This window comes from Labrus mixtus, chromosome 15 (assembly GCF_963584025.1).
Source record: "Labrus mixtus chromosome 15, fLabMix1.1, whole genome shotgun sequence".
NCBI classification, from domain to species: Eukaryota; Metazoa; Chordata; class Actinopteri; order Labriformes; family Labridae; genus Labrus; species Labrus mixtus.
Window position 1 is genome coordinate 5,386,814 of NC_083626.1, and position 20,711 is coordinate 5,407,524.

Genomic DNA, 20,711 nt, shown 5'->3' on the forward strand with positions numbered 1-20,711 from the left:
TCTAAGATTCACTTTACTAGTTATAACAATGATATTAAAATATAAATATACCTTAAAAACATCCTTCAATAAAAAAAAACCTACTAAAGGAATAAATCACTTGTAAAAATACACTCTGATTGATTAACAGTAAAAGCATTTTATATCTTAAAAATGATTTTGAAAAAGTTTTTGCTTTTGCTAAATAAAACAAGTTGGAATATGACAAAGGAAGAATCATTATTGTGGGTAAAGTTGAAATGTAAATCTATGCATTACTAGAAATACAAATATATGATACAGATGTAGAAATACAAATGGACAATTCTAAAAAGATAGTATTTTTCACTGTTGGTAACTACCTTAAGTAGCCTTTAGGTTTTAAGACTTGTATTTTATCTTAAATACTTTATGATAAGCAGGACTTCCTAATGTATTTGTTTTACCCTACACTGCTGTCTCACTATATTATAATCGTGGGAAAATATTAAAATAAGTTAGTTCAAAGGTGTGTTAATCCACGACACTTTCATCATGCTTGTTTTCATGGTATAACTTTCTTTGTAGGTTTTTATAATTCAGTTTATGAAATGTGTGCAGTTTAAATGTTCTGCAGCACCGGAAGGGGGCGCACTTTCCTCCGTCCTTAGTAAACAATTAATTGGTGCGTAGAAGAAGGAAATGACATGGGGAACGAGGAAGTAACAACCGGCACATCAACACGGACAGCTGAGCCGGTAAGATAGCAACTTTTAGTTGAAATATTTACACGCCACAAGCTGTCAACACTGTTCACATTGATGGCGGAGCTTAGTGAAAATAACAGCCGAGAAAGTGAAGAAGCTAACGGGACAAAGAGCAGAAAGGTCCCGGAGGTTCTGTGTGAAACAGGTGACCCCGCGGTGACAGTACCTCGGGGACTGTGGTCAAATCACGAGCGGAGGAAAAAGTTAGTCCTGCATGTGGACCTCAACAACACCATCCTGGTGTCTGACGCCATGACGTCTCAGGGGACTGTGGCTGCTCTGGACTACTTCCTCTCAACTGTGACGTGGGGGAAAATGAACAAACAAGGTAAACTGGAATCCATTCATTATGTGTTAACACTGGTCAGGTGTGTGCAGGCTCAGTCACGTGATTATGTCTTTGTCACAGGACACATTGTTCTTGCGGCTGAATTCCATTATAAACATGTGCATTTAAAATCCACTTTCTCGTTTGCCATTTCTAAAGATATCAATATCCCAAATGGTCATTTAAAAGAGTTTGTAGCCAGGATATAGAGACTTTCACTGTTGGTATACTGGACTGAAACTTGCAGTAGGCTACAACCAATAAATAAACAAACAAACAAACCAAAACTTTAAAGAACCGTTGTTTATCTTTCAGAAATCCACTCAATCCAACACAGTTATTAAACTGTGTTTTGTTGATTTTTGCATTTTGAATCTAATTCTACAATCTAGTACTTACTTATTGTCTTAGCTTCTTAGATACCAAAAGTTTGTTGATTTTTACAGTCTTGTATTTATCTGTCTTCTGTTTTTCTTAATGATTTGTTGTCTGTCTTTAATACATTCTGTAATGACTCGATGTCATTGTAAATGAGGTCCTCACTGATCTTATAAATAAGTATATATATTTATTTATACTTATATAGAGAATATAAGTATAAATAAAGGCTGAATGAACGATGGCGTATAGTAGCCTGCCTTAGATTAGAAATTAGGGCGAGGAAAATATTGATTTGTGAGCCTTTGCTCTACCATTGTCATGTACGTTACATAATTATACTTGTAGAAGACAAAGCTTTCAGTTTAGGTTTCTGAGTATCATCGCCAGATAAGATTTTTATTTTTTTAAATGGCCAATGTCAATATTTACAGATAAGGAAAGCAGATACAGCACAGATATCATGTTGTTTATCATACTATATATACATGTAATTTTTTTGCCTTTATAAAATACAACAATTGTCTGTTATATTGAAATGACACTGAAAGATAATTTAGCTGAGCACTAGTCTACATCCCTTCATTCAAGAGTTAAATAAATATATTAAAATGTTTGTTAAAACATATGTGCCCAACATTCCCAGAGCCTTTGGGGAAATTTGATTGTTCATTTCTTTAACTTTATTATTTGTTGGTTTCAAAACTGCATTTTAATTTTATATCAGTTCTATGGTCAAGTTCAGTGAAATTGTCTCACCTTAGTACATTACCAGCACCCTCCTCTCCTCCTGTGATCAGTTCAATGTGTTCGCTCAAAAAAAAAAAAAAAAAAAGTGTAAAATGTGTCTCCCCTCATTTCTATGCAGGAAAGTGGGAGTGGCTGAGTGACTCCCCCTCTCTGCTCCCACCGAGCGATGATGCTGTTAGTTACTACTCTCAGTTTGGAAGGACACCGGGTTTCACCTCTGCTGCGGGCCGATGTTTCCGTGGGGTTCTGGATCAGCATCTGGATCTGCTCCGCTGGCCAGAGGGTGTCAAGGTAAGAACCATAAAAATTGGACCAGAAGGGAACGTGGAAAGTGTCAGCACAAATTCTGTTGTGGCTTGAGTTGAGAGAGATCTCATTTCTCTGATCACTTGTTTTAACATTCAGAGTCTGAACTCTGTTTTTGACTTCACCACTTCAGATGTATCTTTCCAGTTGTTCATAATCCATATTTAAACAAGCTCTGTTAGCCTTTAGGGTTTTACACACTTGTGGAATTTCAGTTTTTAAACATCTAGCTTGAGGTATACATTTGTCTAATAAACTAGAACAATCTGTAGCTTGTGCAGTCATGACGGGACAAACGGCAGAATTTGAAGAATCTTATCTCTGCGCTTCAACTCTTAGAGACACATATATTCAGCTCCTGAACTTCACATCTGGATGGGATCAATCATGGCTTTCTGGTTCTGTGTCGCTGAGATATTCGAGGCAATTAAGAAATCCCCACAGGATGGAGCGGATGGATTCAGAGCAGAGTTCTACAAACTGTTTCATGAAGATTTAACAACTTTCTGATGATAAATGATTCAACTGCAGCAAAAAAAAACAAACACTTTCACTCTACGAGCCGAGTGTTCATCTATTATTCAATAAGAAAAGAAACAAATCCAATAGATCCTGCAGACTACAGGCCTGTTTCTTTCTCCCTCATATTTTGGTCACAAAACGTTAGCATTTAACATGTATCTACTGCAATCAAGCTGACCACATCCCAGATAGCCTTTCCGATGATGTATTCAGATGGAGGTCAAAACTCTCGAGCAGCTGCTGGAGTGGAAAGCTTTTGACTTGAAACTTTCAGTCGGATTGAAAAGGATTTAACTTATTATCTCGATACCCTAGGTAGCAGCTTATCACCAAATTCTCTGAGGATTCTGTACCTGTCAGGGAAAAGCAGGTACAGATTAAATATGGAGGACCACACTTCTCCTGTTTTCTCATGTGATAAATAAACAGAAGACACACTAATGAAAACTGTGAATTACTCTGAGCTAAATTAACCTCAGGTCATGCTCTCTCATGTGTCTTCACTTTTTTGATACATGAAATGATGGTGCATTATTGCATTAATTTATGAACTGAGTGACCACCTCTCTATCCTCTTTGGTCTAAAAGGTTTTTTGGAGTTTAACATAGTTGTCTTTCCTAAGACTTTAGAGGGACTTGATGTCTCCCTTCGCACACTCTCACAGCTCCATTGATAAACACAGTATCTACAAATTAAACTCTTTCTCTAGGAGTGGAAGAACGCCATAGAGCTTTGGAAACTTGTTTCTGTTATAAACTTTGGGAATCTGCAACCTAACAATTTAATTTGTAAATTTAGATTGGAAGAAGAGGGTTCTAACTCAAATTGGCTGCAACAGAGCTTTATGAATTGATCTGATATTTTTCTGTCTTTGATTTGTTCCAGTATCCTCCCTTTGTCTCGATTGGTTACACGGATGATACATCATTTACAGCCATGTAGTTTCAATTACCGCTCTTATAGGTCACATATTATGCAAAATGCCCCTACCTGTGTTTTTCTCTAACACTATTAAGTGTCCCTAGTCTGTCTACAAATGATGGGAAAAGTCCATCCTCTCCGTCTTTTACCTGTTCCATTTTTCAGAAAATGTGTGCAAACAGGCCGTTAGGAGATTTTCACTTTGTGACATCACAAAGGGCAGTAACCCCTCCCCCAGGTGGGTGACACTCCCACAGCTAGGTGTTTGTTCTGCCCTCTGAGTCTGCTTTCTCACCATAAACAATAGTGTGAGAAAGCCCAAGCCCTTCCAGAGAGGGGGCGTGGTCAGACACAGCTGATTTACATATTTAAAGGTACAGACACAGAAACAGCCTGTTCTGAGCAGGGCTGAAATAGAGGTGTTTATAGACATGATCAAATACAGGATCAGGGTGGATTTAGAACAAGAAACTTCACAGACATGTTTTTGAGGACCTCTGAGACTTATTGAAACTTGTTGAAAAGGAGTTTAATATGTGACCTTTTAAATACCTGTACGTCTCTCCCCATGGACAGCTGTATGTATTTAAGTTGGATTTGGCCTTTTGGTCGTTTATATTTCAAGTTAAAAAAATTAAAATGAAACCTGCTCTGTTTGGAATTCTCACGACTCATTAGAAGCTTTGGATTTTAAATACCTCACAGTTTACTGTAATGACACTTCTGTTGGCACCTTCCAGAAGATTAAAGACAAATCCCAAACAGTGACTCCTGGGGGTGTAGAGATTTACAGGTGTAGCCCATAACAAGCTTCTCTCCCCGCTTCAGGGGGAAGAAGACACATGTCTTATATATCTGGCAAATAATTATCACCACTTAGCAGAGAACATTTAACACTTACCAAGAGGGGGTCACTTACTTTCAGAGTGATTCCCATCAGAGATGTATCTTTCTTTCTGTCTTTTGTTTTAGCTTGCTTTTTCCTATCTAGAAACTTGTGAAAGCATTTTAGTAATAGAAACAATATTCTCGAGCCCTGGCTCAGTGGTCCATCATGTGTTTTTGACCTCTCCTTCACTCTGGGCCCCGCAGAGAGACAAAGACATGTCTGTGAAAGGAGAGGACGGTCGCCTGTACCACTGGATCTTGCCCTCCTTCTTCCAGCTCTTTAAAGACCTGGTGCAGGATGGGCGGGACTTTGCCATCGTCTTTCGTACGTTTGGAACCGATCTACCTCGTGTGCTGAATGCTGTGTCCAGAGCACTGAATGAAGGAGTGCATCCACTGTTCCCAGATCTGCCTGAAATCAAGGTGCAGGAGAATCACTTACCTTCATTATTTAGCTCTAAACTAATATAAGACATTGCTACAACAAGTCAGTATTTTCTTTATTTTGCTTATGAAATATGTGACATGGTTAGAAAATACTAATAATAAATACATCTGAAGGGGTTCTCAGTTTGGTTGCACAATATGATTTTGTGTGAACAGGCATGGAGAATTGATTATTACCTACTTATGATGGCTAATAAAGATAGAACTACTCTGACATAAGAAAAGTCCCCTCAGTTTATGCACACCAGAGGGTAAGAGGGGCTAAAAGGCATGAACAAAGATAGATGAAGCTTTCAGAGATCTTGCAGAAAATGTATTGCAAATGTTCATTCAGGTTGTCTTCATTTAAAACTGTAAAAACAAAACAAAAAACTTCCACAATGATAACCATATTTAGTCACAGTTTAGTTAGAGATACAGTCAACGCTCTGCAGGAATGATGACTGAAGAAGGCTCCATAACTTTTTTACCCAAGCATTCATGTCTGCCCTATGGTGTATACAACATTAAAGTAATAATCATATTGGACAACATTTAAGAAATTTAAATGTATACATAACCTGTGATTGGCTAATGTTAGATGCTAATGTATAGCCCTTGTACATGTACTGTATTTATCATTAGCTCTATGTGTGTGTGTAAGTGAGGGAAAGTACAGATGTTCTGTTGAACAGAGTGACATTCTGTGGCCTTTAACAAAGACTCTGCCACCCACACACACAGAATCACACAGGCATGTCCTTGACTCCCCTCCCAGAGAGTTTCCACAGATGATGGGGGAGGTCAGGTGGAAGAGAAATCAGATGTGAACCTGGCAGACTCTGAGGATTTTTATTCACACACTCTCCTGTCAGATGGAGGGCAAATCAAATAATGGGGACTTAAGCTGAGGACATTTTTTAAAGGTATTAACAGAATGACTTGAGTTAAATTTACAAGTTTAGTGAATGTTTGTAACATTTTTTAAAGATATTTCACTCTGAACTAAAAGAAGTGCACTGACTTTCCAACTTAGATATTTTTATCCCCAGATACAAACCACTAACATGGCTGAAATCAGTTTGAACATTTTAGATTATGAGCCCTTGTTCTACATTTGTTTTGCGTAATTAATTTATAACAACGCTTGAGGCAGAATTGCTTACTGCTGGAGGTCTTTTATTGTGTTTTTCCCAGCATTGACTGTATAAAACATGGACGTTGTCTCAGTGATGTCACACACTGCTTTTTGAACAAGCTCTGTGAAGCCTAACGATGGTGGTTGACATTGGAAATGCTGTCTCATCCTAACTTTGGATCGATCTTCTTATAGGCAGGGAGGTAGCTGAGGCGGGACTAAAGCATCCTGGCACACAGCTACAAAGCTCCCACCTGTCAGTCAACTCAGCCGTGCCCATAATTATTCAACCTTATAAATATCTAAGGCTTGATTAAAATAAAAAAGTTCTAAAAAAAAAGCCTGTACAGTGTGTCCCAAAAAAGAAAAGAGCTAATGATACAAAATTCTCTTTGAAGGCTGTAAACATGTTTATTTCTGCTGGAAAATTAGCATTTTAATATGAGACTGAATGGGGATTCCTCAGCTTTTGCAACCAGTGTTTTTTTTTTGCACATCATCTTTATTTTTTTAACACCACAGACTGCCGCTTGGTTCTCAGGCTTCCTACCTTTTTCCTACTTCCGTTTTCTTTGTGCTCTGTCTCTGCTTCTTTTTTTAGAGAAATAAACCCTGCAAGAACATAACTTACCAATACTGGCAAGCGAGTTGTGAATCCGACCTACCACATCCTCTCCTGTTCAGGCACATAAAATGACACTCGTCAACCTAAATGTGGCACAACTATCATATTCTGTTTTTGCAATTATTAAAAAAAAAAATAGACTTTTTAATTTATTTTTAACTCCATAAAACAACATGAAGCTCAGAATCCTTTAGAAGCAGGCGTTATAAAAACATCATGTTGAGGAAAGTCGAATGTTGTTATTAGAAATGATTTATTCCAAGTCTGTGTGCAGCCATGTTGTCGCAACATAGCTTAACCTAGCCTTTGTTCTCTCTCTCTCTCTCTTTGTTATTCTTTCTGACTCCCCTTTTTTGCTCTTTGCTCAGCTTAATGTGAACTTGACTCCAGGCAAGATCCACTGCAGTAAGAGAGCGATCGTCCTGAGCCGAGCTGAGGACCGCGTGTCATCTCGTGATGGAGAGAGAGGCCTGTATGAGTACCTCAGCTCAGTCCAGGGCCTGGGAGGCTTCCAGGACCACTTTGACTGGTAGACTCAACACTCCTAAAGCCAACAGTTATCATGGCAATGTGACCTTCATTCCTTTATCCATCATTTTCTAAACCTCCCTGTGGATGTTTCTCCTCCAGGTGGGCTAGTAACAGGTTCTCCATCCGTGGAGGGAAGCCTTTGTGGATCGACCCTTTTGACCAAAACGTCCAGCACATCTTTATAGACGACAATATTCGACAGAATGATGAAGATACCATAGTTCATCCAAAGGTACTGTCACTGTTTTTTTTATATATAGATATATATATTTTTATATGTAGATTTTTTACTCTAAAATATATAAATTAATAAAAAATTGACTAAGCCTATGTTTTCTTTTTGTTGTTGAGTGCTTACATTAGCTCAAATATTTCCAACTGTTATCAAAGCCAGAGAAATACTTAAGTGTATCGTTGTAACTGGACTTGTCTGGTCGTGGCGGCCGCCAACACATAGCCGCCATGACAGACACAACATGTTTATTGTAGCCATGGAAACACCTGAGGTTATGTGGAAGACTGCTGCATACGGATGTGTGAACTGGCACTGAAAGCTGTCATACTGTTGCTGTACGTGCTGCTGTGTTAAAAACCTCTTGTAAATTATACTTCGATACTTCGTTGGTAAACATCATTGGCAGATTTCCCACTATCCATTAATTTATTCTCACTTTCTTCCACTCTTTCCTTCGGTTTCTCACTTTCTGTGTGTGTGTGTGTGTTTCTCAGGTGTTTTTGGACCCAGGTGGCGTTGAGACTCGCACAGCCTGCACCTCTGAGCTTTATGACATCACGCTGGTCCAGACCGACCTCCTGAGGGCCATTTCCGACCCGAGCTACTTCACCCAGCGCGTCAACATCTGCCTGGAAAACTATGACAGGAACCTCCAGCAGGGGGCGGGCTAGAACTTGGATCAACCCCTTTTCTCATGTATGTCTGTTTGTCTGTGAGACAACCTGCAGTTTAGGGTTCCATAAACACAGAGCGTACAATCCAAGCAGACACAGTAGACTCTAGTTCAGACTGTTACAAGAAAGACTGACAAGGTGTTGAAGGAAGAGTATTCAGAAAACTATAAATCAGAAGAAGTGTACTTATGGACGAAGGTTACCTGAAAGGGAAATGAAGGAACTATTTCAAAATAACAGATTAAAAAAAAACTTTGTTCATGGAACTCAGACTTGTAATGCCCTCTTTGCGATGAACGCCTGTTCTTGCAGTTTGTAAATTGGGTTAAGGTCAAAAGTTAGCTAACATTTGGTTGAGGGGGTACGATCACACGTAGTGGGACATGACTCCCTGGCAGAAAGCTCAGAAGAAAACCGAAACTAAGGTTATTATTTTTAATTCAGCCATCATGACATAAAAGAAAAGACGTAACAGGAAGTTTATTTATTTATGGTTTATTTGATAGGACAGATACAATATACATACACAAACTGAAAACAGCCATCCAGTATCATAGTGCTTATAGCGGGTGCTAATTTGCAACACTGGAAATAGAAGATTAAAACAGTTAAAAAGGAAAAAGAACGAATAAACTGGGCACTGAAGGATCCAATAGGACACACATTTAGCTTTGATATAGCTACAAACAATTAGACATGAGTACAAGTCTGTTGCTGAACTTACCAGGATTTGGTGTCTCTCTTAAAAGCGGTAAAGTTTGCAGTAAGCTTCAAGTAATCAGGTAGCGAGTTCCAAGATTTTTGCTCCTTTCACAGAAAAAGCTGTTTGAGCAAAGGACGTTTTGAATAAATGAAACTTCACAGTAGCCACATGAAGCTGCTCTGCTGCAGCCATGTAGTCTCTGTATGAATTTGCAGAAAGGCTCGAGTCGATCTCAGACTGACTTTTCTAGAGAGTGTAAACTGCACTCCATCACTGAAGGATTTTAAAACCAACATAGAGGCTTGTATAACGTTGCTTTACCAAAAACCTAGATAAGGATATAATACAACTACGCAAGATAAAATATTCTAAACAAATTTCAGGTCAAACTAAAAGCATTTGAGTGAGAAGGTGTGGCAGCTCATACTTGATCCACTCCAGCACAGAAGTCAGCAAACATGTCAGGTTACACAAAGAGCACTTTAGAAATACACTGTACAGTCGGCTGTCCTTACATGATCCACCACATGAAGAGTTTTTGGACTTAATTAAGCTGCAAAGCGGCTGGCGCAGACTCCTTGATGAAGGGCTCTGTGGCTAATTATCCTGCCACTGATTAATCGCCCTAACTCTGAAATCTGTGTCAGACAGTATAATTGGGGTCTGGCATGGTGCAAAAACTCTCAAGCGTTGAGGTAGTTGTATACTGCATAACTGCATCAGATGATCAGCTCTTCATCTGTCTTCCTCACGATGATACGCTGTCAAGTAGCTTCATGTTTGATCGTTAAGAGCCTTTATTTTCATATCCACTTGAGGCGATTGTCTGTAGTGTTTACATCCAGCCAGGACAGAAAGGTAATACTTGAATATTTTGACAGTTTAGTGAATGATAAACACATTATTAGGGTTTTTCACACTTGCAGAAAAGTCCTGATAAACTCCTGATATTTGCCGGACACAAACAGCCACATTTTGGTTGTTGGGATACCGTTAAAGTAAACGTAGCATTGATGTAAAGGTAAATACTCTCATTATAGCGTCGTTTAGCAGACTCTGTTGCTTCCTCTGTTACTTCCGCAACTTTTTTATACTTGACGTCTTACCTCATGAGACCCCCCCGCCACCCCCTCCCGTCTGGCAGAGATAGCCTCCTGCTGTGAGGAGCATATGTGAACAGCCAGGTCAGGAGAATCTCGGGAGCAGTGCATATGTGAAAACTGCTTGTGACAGCTTTGCAGTCAGAAGGACTTCAGGATGATGTGACTGTATTTTTAGTGAGAATCATTAGACATTGTATTAGATTCAAAAGTCTCAATATTGAATTCATAAGCACGCATTTAATTTCCTAAAATGTTAAGGTACGTTCAGACATCATTATCCATGAAGCTGATGTTAGCGCAGTCTTGTTATACAAAGTAATATTCTCTCTCAGCACATAGTTATAGTGGATACAGCTGTGGGATGCTATGAAAAATGTACTTCAGTTTTTATTATTCAAAAGGACACTTGTGTCAAACTTTTGCTAAAAGATTTTGTGTGGAAGTTGTGCTTCTTTTAAGTTAAGGGTTTTTAGGATATTTATTTATTTTTAAAGTTCAGGGGGTCTTCTTTTTTTCTCAGGTCAAACTTAGAGAGACTGACTGCTGAAAGCAAACAGTAAAAACACTTTAAAGGTCACATATTCTCCTCCTTTTTAACAAGTTTCAATAAGTCTCAGAGCTCCACAAAACATGTCTGTGAAGCTTCTTGCTAAAAATCCACTCTGATCCTGTATTTGATCATGTCTATAATCCCCTCTATTTCAACCCTGCTCAGAACAGGCTGTTTCTGTGTATGTAGCTTTAAATATGTAAATGAGCTGTGTCTGACCACGCCCCCTCTCTGGAAGGTCTTGGGTGGCTTGGGCTGTCTTGCACCATACCCAATGTTTAACAGTGAGAAGGCAGACTCAGAGGGCAGAAAAAACACCTAGCTGTGGGAGTGTCACCCACCTGGGGGAGGGGTTACTGCCCTTTGTGATGTCACAAAGGGAAAATCTCCAAACGGCCTGTTTGAGCACACATTTTCTGAAAAGTGGAGCAGGTAAAAGACAGAGGGGATGGACTTTTCTCATCATTGGGGGGTTTGTAGTCAGTCTAGAGACACATATTGTTAGAGAAAAACATGGTGAATAGTATTTTGCATAATATGTGACCTTTAAAGAGAGAATACTCAAATATTGGTTTCTGAAATAAAACCAGTAGCTTTTTTAATATATGTGCAACATTAATTTAAAAGGGAGCATGCAATGAGTTCAATGGAAAGACAAATACAAAGACAAGCAGGTATAGAAAGCTTTGTTGTTGATAACGTTACAGTAGTTCATAATGATGAGTAAAATATGAGTTTCAATGTGCAAAACTTAAATAAAGAAGAAGCTATCATCCCAATAACAAAGGTTGAGTATCATGCACAGGTTTATTAGATCATCTTCATTTTTAAATGAGGAAGATTTTATTAATGATACTGTGCTTCTAGAGTCTAAACAGTCACTGATTTTCATCCAAACAAAAGCTGTTATATTATTTTTTATAAGTGCAGCAATGAGAAAGAAAAAGCACTTACAAAGACTTTTGTCCGTTTTTTTAAGATAAGAAAGTATCTTTTTGCGTATTACTGTAAATATAGACTACACATTCTATATCCATACTAATTAAAATGACGATTTCTTCAGTACACAAGTTTACTCACCAGTTTTTCAACCACAAAGTTTGTTACATATTACTTTTGACTCTAAACCTTAGATATTTTAATAACTTGTATATTCTTTTCCAAAGTCAAACTAGAGTTCTGAGAAACAAAGAAAAGGCTCGCAACAACAGGTTGTATTGATCGAGAGAAAAAGTACTGACAGAAATGGACAAATAGTTGCTGAGCTGATTGAGATGGCTTTTTACTGATGAGCAATGATTTAGTGTTTTGCACTTTGAATTCAAAGACAACATTTTATGAAAAGGTAACAATGTAGCCTGACTCTTTGAATACAATATTTTGCACACTGAAACTCACCATTTAAATAATGATCAGATCTAATTAAGCTTAAATCAAAACTCTGTGGCACACTGAAAATAACTTTACTTTATCATGAGCGAACAACGCGCACTGGGCGAACCTGAGGAAGCTACAGGCGAAACATGTCGTTAGCTCACAATAAAATACAGTAGTTATTTTCAGTGTGCCACAGACTTTTGATTTATTTTTTGTGGTTTGTTCCTGCAACCGTCGGCAACTTGAGAACGTGTTCAGGCTGTGCACGAGGTGCCATGTTGGCCATTTATCTAAATAAGCTCGTCATTGTGAATCACTGTTGAGTCATTCACTGACATCACACCCACACCACTTCTTTAATTCTCAGGCTGCCTCATGTATGACACATCAAACCTTGAATATTCTGATTTATTTATCTTTTCTGATGTCATATTAACGTAAGATGTTGAATAAACCTGAACGTTTCTTTTCATGAACTGTTTTGTGTTGTCACTGATAAAGAGGTTACTATAGAAACACAACATAATAAGATTGATAGTGTATTATATAGAAATACAGTTTATTGGATAATTGAATTGGCTTTAATTTGTCTTCCACCATAACTTATGACCACATGATCAGTGGGATACAAAGGTTAAGGAGCCAGACAATTTTAAGGGAAAGAGATGATATTTGTCACCTATATTACATTGAACGTTAACACCCTATAAACATCTTCCTGGCATTTCAAAGCAAACTTTCTCATCTTCACATTTATCAGCGCCTCCCTGCTGCTCCCCGGAGTTAGTTCAGGTTGAAATCATGTGAGGAAGCAGGAGAGAGAGAGAGAGCCTGAGATAAACTGATTCTCACTCTGTAGTTTGGCATTAGATTAGAAATGAAAGCCGTGCTGCACAGACATGTTTGATGTGAGATTTGGACAGGGAATCCTGATTCTTGTACTCCATTTAAAGTGTTCTGTAATTGATTGAGTCGTTATGGGAGAGAGGTCCGACAAATCAATATGTGACATGTTATGTCTGGACAAGTCCCAGGCTGATTGTGATGGATGATGGTGGCACTGCTGGCAATTAACTGAAGCTTTGATGATTTACTTACAAAGCAGATGGCACCTCGGTGTTAGCCCTGAGGGGTGAAATGAAGTAAAATACAGAAATCTGTCCTGCTTTTATTTACTTCTGTCATGTTTATCTTTGCTCTAATCTACCTCTGATGAGTCTTTATACAGTGAAGTGATTATCACAAAAGGTTTTCCTTTTCAGAGATAACTATATTCCAATCCAGCTTTATCCAGAGAGCAGCAGTGTTCACCAAAGTGCTTTACAGTCCACATAAGATAGTGGTTACAAATAAATAACAAATAATAATAATTTTAAAAGAAAAAGTGAAAGAAATAAAAACACAAGTTGAACCGTAAAAAGTGGGGCATAGGCGGCATAGTGGATTAGTGCGCACAACCCGTGTACAGAGACTGTAGCTGGCCAAGCGGGCAGTCCAGGTTCGAATCTGAACTGTGGCTCCTTTCCTGCATGTCTTTCCCCTCCCTCTCTCTCTCCCTGATTTCTGACTCCATCCACTGTCCTATGTCCACAATAAAGACACCTAAAATCTTTAAAACCTGAGGTGTAAAAATGAGTTTTAAGACAAAAACAGGCAGTGTGGGGGGCCAACCTCTCCTCCTCTGGTCCTCAGCCTCTGAGTGATGTGGACGGGGAGTAGGGCTGCAGAAGTTCTGAGATGTATTGTGGTGCTGAGCCATATAGCGATTTAATTTTTAAATCGCATCACTTCCACTCTAATGCAAGTGACTTTTTCACTCTTTCATTTCAGTTGTTTTGCTTTCAAATTCTGAATTAAATGAGGTCTGTTGCTCTCCCTCTTATTTTATAACGTTGCTTTTCCCTACCTGACCTACCTTGTCGATGTAACTGTTAAAATGACCTGATAAACCAGCACTCACTAAAACTTTGGTTGCAGACTTGAAAACATTGCAGCACACTGCTAAATGACATGCTTCAATGACACAGTGTTTTGTGTCACACTTTGTGGATCTGTTGAAAGACCACGTTTAGTTTATTCATGATGAATCAGTTCCTACACTTTTTTGTCTTAAACTTGTTTTATGATCTGAGTATTTTTGTGCACTGCATCAGGTTTTCTCACCTGAAGGACAAAGGCACACTTTGTTATGTTTTCTGGCACATTCTTCCGTTAAGGGCTCTGTGACACTTTAATCACCACATGGAGCATGAAAATAAGTTAAATCAACCACAGGGTGAAACAAAGTTTGCACAGGTATTGATTTTTTTTTGATGGCTTCAATCAAACCAGGAAGACACAGATGAGAGATTAATATCTCACTTTCTGTCTAATATAACAACCAATGGGAGAGGACACTTATTATTTAATAAGTTAGTTCAACTTGTTTTTTTCATTCATTTCTTTCATATTCTCCTTTATAGCTCTTTTCTGAAATCATGCGTTAAATTGTCTTTTTTCCTCACAGCATGTTTGATGCTTTAATGCAAAACACCTGAATAAAGTACACCTCTGACTGCGATTTGTATTTGTATTTTTTAGTTAGTATCATGACTTCCCTCGATCCACATGGGGGCAGCAGTGCAGCTCTTGCAGGCTCGTGACGTTTGAAGGCGGAATCCTTCCTCTCAGGTGAGTCTGGAGTTACCTGATGCTGCTGGTGATTGGTGCATCCCTGACACCAACAGCTTTATTCTTTGCATCTGAAGACCACAAAAAGGCACTGGGGTGCGCTTGAAATATTCGAGTTAAAGGGTGGATCACTCGAGTGTTGTCACTTACTGTTGGGGGAGTAACAGCTGGCATTGGGAACGCACGAGTATGCGGTGTGTCGGGATTGCGTAAATGCGCACTGGTGAGTGAGGGGAGGAGAGGATGCAGGGTGGAGGGAAAGACCAGTCAGTGGAAAGAAGGGCGAAAGTGACTGTTGTTTCCGCTGGATTCTCACACTGAACAGGTTCACAACAAACAGGAGCGGAAATTCCACCGCTGCTAACGTGACGTGTGCCATACAGCCATACCTGCAGCCCATCCACCGGACAGAAAGGTAAGGACTGCTGTCTCCAAACTTTCCACCTTGTTGCGTTTATTATCGAGTAGCCTACAAGACGAGCATGCGGACTTGTGAAACCTGGCTTTATGCCCTGGTACCCTGCTCAGGTTGGTGCAGTATGGCGCTTCACCTATGCGCACATGTGTTGCTGTGTTGGTCGTGAGGCTTAGTTGTTTACAGTGCGCTGCAATGGGGATCATATCGTTGTCAGACATGTGAGGATACTTAATAAACCGGAGTTTATTCGTGCAGTTTGAGTGATAACATTGTGAATAAGGATCAGGAAAACACTTCGGACGCGATATGTAAAATAATCCCATCGCAGGTCAGTATTACAGGACTGTTAATCCCGGGGGGGTTTGATTTGTTGTCAGTCATCAGATGTTATGTAATGGACATGTAAAGAATGGCAGATAATATCAGCTGCAGGGATTTTACCACTAAAGAGTAAAGTGATGTGTGTGTGTGTGTGTTGCGTGATTTTTGCTGCAGATCCAGGGATGTAGGAGAGAGAGGTTGTTGGGAAAATTCTATCCTGCTGTTTAGTGACATGCGTCCTCTCTCTGTAAACCGGTGCCAGCTGTTGCACTGCCAAACATCTGGTTGCAGCTGTCAGTCACTGGCACATAAAGAGTCCGTCTTGATTGTCTTGCAGCCTCAACTTTCTGCTCTCTTTTTACTCAGTTGAGTGTGTTTCTGTTGAGTCCTCCACCTGGGCATGGTGGCATTGCTGCTTTAACACCCTACTTTCTCTCTCTCCATAACTTTCCTCACATGGAGGCCTCCTACAGATAAAATAACTTAAAAAATCTGCTCTTTACTCTTTCTTCTGTCCGGTCTGCTTGAGGGAATGTTCATCCGGCTGTGGCACAGTGTGTCTCTCAACCGGAAAGTCGAGGGCTTGATCCCCAGCTCCTTCAGCTACATGTCTGTTGTGTCTTTGGGTAAGACACTTAACCCCAAATTGCTCCCACTGCTTTGTCGTATGAATGGGATGAGTTACTTCTGATGGTCTCACTACATAGAAACCTTTGCCATCAGTGTGTGAATGTGTAGGTGTGACATGTGATGTAAAAGTGCATTGAGTAGTCAGAAGACTAGAAAAGTGCTATATAAGGTCAAGTCCATTTACCATTCCTCCATCGCTCTTTTGTCCTCTCCCTCTCTCTCTCTGAGTTGGTGCTACTTCTCCAAAACTGACCTGCGATGATAGCTCCTAACTTGGTGTGAGGTAATTTGCATATAGGAGGATTACAAGTGACATGCAGCGTCTGGGCCTGTCGAGCCGGATCCAGCAGAGAAGCGTGGTGCCGCGGTGGCTCTTACATTGTGCCAGCAGAATGCCACCCTCAATCAGGACTCAGCTCTGACAGGCTGGGCTCTGCCTCTTTGTCCCTGTCAGAGCACACAGGAAGTCAGGGACAAAGACAGATGGAGCGGCTGAGTAGGAAATCATGTATGAAATTAGCTGCTGATGTTGTAGCTGGCACAACGGCTTGTTAGACATTAAGGGATGAATTGAAATCCCAACATAATACGGGCTATTATTTAACTGTAGAAGCGTTACAAATTGACTTTCCTCGCCCATTAATAATTTCAATAAGCATCAGTTGTGTGTGGAGGATGAAATGATTTCTTCTAGTAAATGTAAAGCTATGTTTAAACTAAAGTTCAAGCGAAAGGCCAGAGCGGACACAACCCTGAAGCTTGGTGGTCTCAACTAAACTTAAACAGACATTTATCTTTTAAATGAGGTTTCCCCAGGAAAATCCCCATATTCTTACTTCTGTTGGCTCCATTTTCCTGCTTCTCTTATTTAATTTGAGTAGCATCTCTTCATCATACTTTAATTTTTTCTGTTATTCCATGGTTTCTTTTAGGGAGTAGTGCAGATCTAGTCCTTATATTTTCTTTTATTTTGTTGTTTTTTGTGATTTCCAAATGAATGCCTGCCCTCCTGTTGAACCTGACAAAAATTGAAGGCAGTCTGATTTTGTATTCCTCTGCGGCAGCGACAGTTTTGTCCGTAAGCTTTATATTTTCAGGCTGTCCATCTGTCTCACTCTTGGTAACATATCATCTCAGGAACTATCTTCAAATTTGAAACAAAAGTCTACTTGGATTCCGTGAACTGATTTAATTTTGGTGGTCCAATAACAAAGGTCAAGGTCACTGTGACCTCATGTCTGTTCCAGTTTTGTAAACCCGACCTCAGTAATGTCTGGAGGGAATTTCCTAAACGTGGTTTATTTTGATTATTCTGCACAGTCTGACATAGATTAGTTGACGATCTCCCCTTGCTTGACCCCTGGGTACCGCTGTGTTGTGCAGTTGTGAAAAGGGTCAACTGACAGTTACATTGTGTGCGGGTGAACAGAGAGAGACAAGAAAACAGTCTCTAGTGTCATGTGCCTCCTGTGTGACCCTCCCTGATAAATGTACGCCTACTAAGGCCTTTACTGTTTGTAATGTTTTTTTTCCAAAATATCTAACACACACAAATATGTTCCCTTTCACAGCTAGAAACTGAAACTTGATTGGTTGGCAAAGAACCCTAAATATGTAATTATGTAATTATGTAATTATGTAATTATGTACACTTAAAGTTCAGTGTTAGTGTCCCCAACTGACTAATTTTCTAAACAGTTAAATGAAATTTATATTTATACCAAACGATATTCTGATGGTAAGAAACCACTCAGAAAACAGTCAAAATAATTAACTTTTATCTTAAAATGTCAGCGGATGAACAATGAGTTTCCTGCGTTTGGCTAACGTTAGTAGCGCTAGCACCGGCAGCCTTCAGTCCTCGCTGAACATTTTCACAAGTTCCAGGACTCTGAAAAGATTGTCCTGAAATATGAGTTTATTCTGAAGAACGGCCGTCTAGTAGGTTTGTTGCCCTGATGCATGCTGGGAAGCTTCCATTTTATGCTCCCCCTTTCTAATATTCTATATTCAACTGTTTTTCAGACTTCAACTTCCAGACTTTTAGGTTGGATTTCTTTTTTTAGAACTAACCTTACTCAGTGTACTAATCGATGTTTTGTAATGTAAATCAATATTAAGTCCAGTCTACATGTGACATTACTGATGGGTCAGGTAGTCCTGTTGTTTTGACTTTTTTAATGCCAGGTATTCATTTTTTTATGTTAGTTTCAGGTAAAGAGCAGCTAGATCCTACAGCCCTGTGTGAGTTTGTCTTTTGACCTTGTTCTACACATGCTTTGATTAATGTAACCCCCGGACTCTGCAGGACAGAGCTGGTTTTTAAGCGTACTGTATACATTTTTTAAATGAGCTTAAGGTGTTTGTGTGGGACTGATACTGTCTCTACCATACACACAGCAGCACTACAGACACTCAGTGAGTAGATGAGCTTGGACCTGAGCCAATATTTCCATCCCAGGATTATGCAGGACTCTTTCAGTGGGCAGTTTGAACATCCAGCCTGCCAACACACAGGAGGGTGCTTCATGATGAGATACATTGAAGAAAACTAGCAGCTTAGCAGCTAAAGCAGGCACATTCTGTCTTGTCAGGAACATTTGGACACTTTGACAAAATGCATAATTACTTTCTTGATGAATAATAGAAGAGGAGTTCAATAGCGGCCTCATAACTGTGTGATAAATATGAAGTTACTGCAGTAGCCAGTTACCTTAATGGAGCAAATCTCTCTGCAAAGGTTACACAATCCTTCACACATATCATTGCCAAAGCTCAGTAACCAACACATTACAAACCTTTTTATTTCATCCATCAAATGTTATCTTCAGTTATCAATACCAACCTCATAAAACAACTTTTAAAATGACGTATTCAAAGCTATTCTGTTGCAAAACCTCTAAACAAGCCAGTGGAAGTGAACTGAAAGGTCACAGGTGAGGCTAAACTTTGGAACCCCTAAACCATCATCAGTGTATGTTCATTTAGCCCCTTTGGGCAATGAAAGTTTTTTCTGCAGCCAGATTATATTCAGATGACTGAAAGCTGAAAATGGAATATCTGGTCCAAGACTTCCTCTTCTGTCTTTGGTCATTGTTGAAATTTAGACTTATAATGAATTTGAGATGTGACAATGACATTAAAGTTGAGAGACAGGTGATAGGTGAAGTATGTTTCCTTCAGCTTGATGGGTTTCCATTGCTTCCAGTTTTGCTATGCTCGAATACATTGCTGAAACTCACTGGCTGATATTTAGCGTAGACGCGTGAGATTGCTGAATCTATCTTAATAAAGATCAATCATCATATTTCCCAACTTGTCCTTAATCGTCGTATTTTCCGTTATAATGAGATCTAGATGAAGTGATGAGAAGAGAATTAGAATCAGCAGGAAAGCAGAACATTGAATACTTCATTTCCATGTTTTTTTCTCTCGTCCTGTGGAGATGCTAACTGTGTGTGTGAGCCTGTTTCTCCTCCAGGCTGCCATGTTAATTAAACAGCTCTTCTTCTGCAGAGGTAGTATCCTGTTCAGCACCAAAGCAGCTCCGGCAAACAGGTCTGTGTTTTGTGAGGAATAGAAAGCTGCTGTGTTGTTTAATTGAATTGTGTTGTTTACATGAGTCCTCTCATTAGGCCCATTGACCCACAGAGACTGAAGTGGGGGTGGGATCAGGATTATGAAGCCCGTGAAGGACGTTTGAGTCCATAGGGAACAACTTGTTTATGTCCCATTGATATAATGGGAACACAAAGGAGGTCCTCTGAGGATCAAACCAATGCATGTTTCCAGCAGCAACCGCAGCACTGTTCAGAATAACAATCATTAGTGCACAGGGGGAACATTTGTGTACCATGGCTCATTTCCAGCTCAATACAGTATTTCCTGTGATGGAGGTGGGTTCTAGGTAAAACTGAAACAAACCTTAACAATTTACTGTTTTTAAAAACATGCAGTACATTTCCGAACAATCTTTTTCTTTTCATTTGAAAGAGTAATATTATAAGAAGCAATAACCAAACGTTGTCTGTTAGAAAATTCTTCTTTTATGAAAATATATTGATTATTAGAATCAACAGAAAGGTTTAAAAGCAGGGTTCATGACATGTCTGTGTCTCAATTCAGGGCACTCCATCCTGTGAAGGGCGCATTTAGAGACCGCAACACAGCGGTGTGTTCGAGACAGTTCAATTTCAACCTCACATTAAATGTAAATGATTGGATTCAACTCAACATGGAAAGGCCAGCGATAGAAATGTTAAAAAAAAAGGAAAGGGGCCTTGAAACTTATTTTAGTCGCCATTTACGTTAGCTAGTTCTGGTGCAGTTGTTTAGGTTGCTAGGCTACAGGAGCACCACTTAGTATTGATAAGATTAAGGTTGAGAACAGCTGGTGACACAAAGAGGAAGTCCTCTGTACACCTGACCGTCTCATTTCAGTGTGCCTCTGAAGGGTGCTACCCCTGAATTGAGACAGCTTTAGTCTGAATT

General features: G+C 39.5%; 2 protein-coding genes across 2 annotated transcripts in view; both read left to right on the forward strand.

Moving 5' to 3' along the window:
- The first annotated feature begins 676 nt into the window (after positions 1 to 676).
- On the forward strand, positions 677 to 12,657 carry si:dkey-32e6.3 (uncharacterized). Its single transcript, XM_061058272.1, has 7 exons — positions 677 to 1,053; positions 2,300 to 2,472; positions 5,024 to 5,242; positions 7,377 to 7,537; positions 7,639 to 7,771; positions 8,269 to 10,335; positions 10,393 to 12,657. Exons 1-6 carry the CDS (start codon positions 780 to 782, stop codon positions 8,443 to 8,445), a joined length of 1,137 nt encoding a protein of 378 aa, XP_060914255.1. The 5' UTR covers positions 677 to 779; the 3' UTR covers positions 8,446 to 10,335; positions 10,393 to 12,657.
- Positions 12,658 to 14,830: 2,173 nt separating this feature from the next.
- The window catches only part of LOC132989526 (kelch domain-containing protein 8B), a 42,717-nt gene continuing 36,836 nt past the window's right edge, over positions 14,831 to 20,711 (forward strand). The window contains exon 1 of the mRNA XM_061057216.1: positions 14,831 to 15,266. The gene's annotated coding sequence lies outside the window, so the exon portion shown is untranslated. The remainder of the gene's footprint in view (positions 15,267 to 20,711) is intronic.

Coding starts and splice junctions, on each gene's coding strand:
- si:dkey-32e6.3 (XM_061058272.1), top strand. CDS start 780: ATGGCGGAGCTTAGTGAAAATAACAGCCGAGAAAGTGAAGAAGCTAAC. Junction 2,473..5,023: donor GCTGGCCAGAGGGTGTCAAG/GTAAGAACCATA, acceptor TGGGCCCCGCAG/AGAGACAAAGACATGTCTGT. Junction 7,538..7,638: donor TTCCAGGACCACTTTGACTG/GTAGACTCAACA, acceptor TTTCTCCTCCAG/GTGGGCTAGTAACAGGTTCT.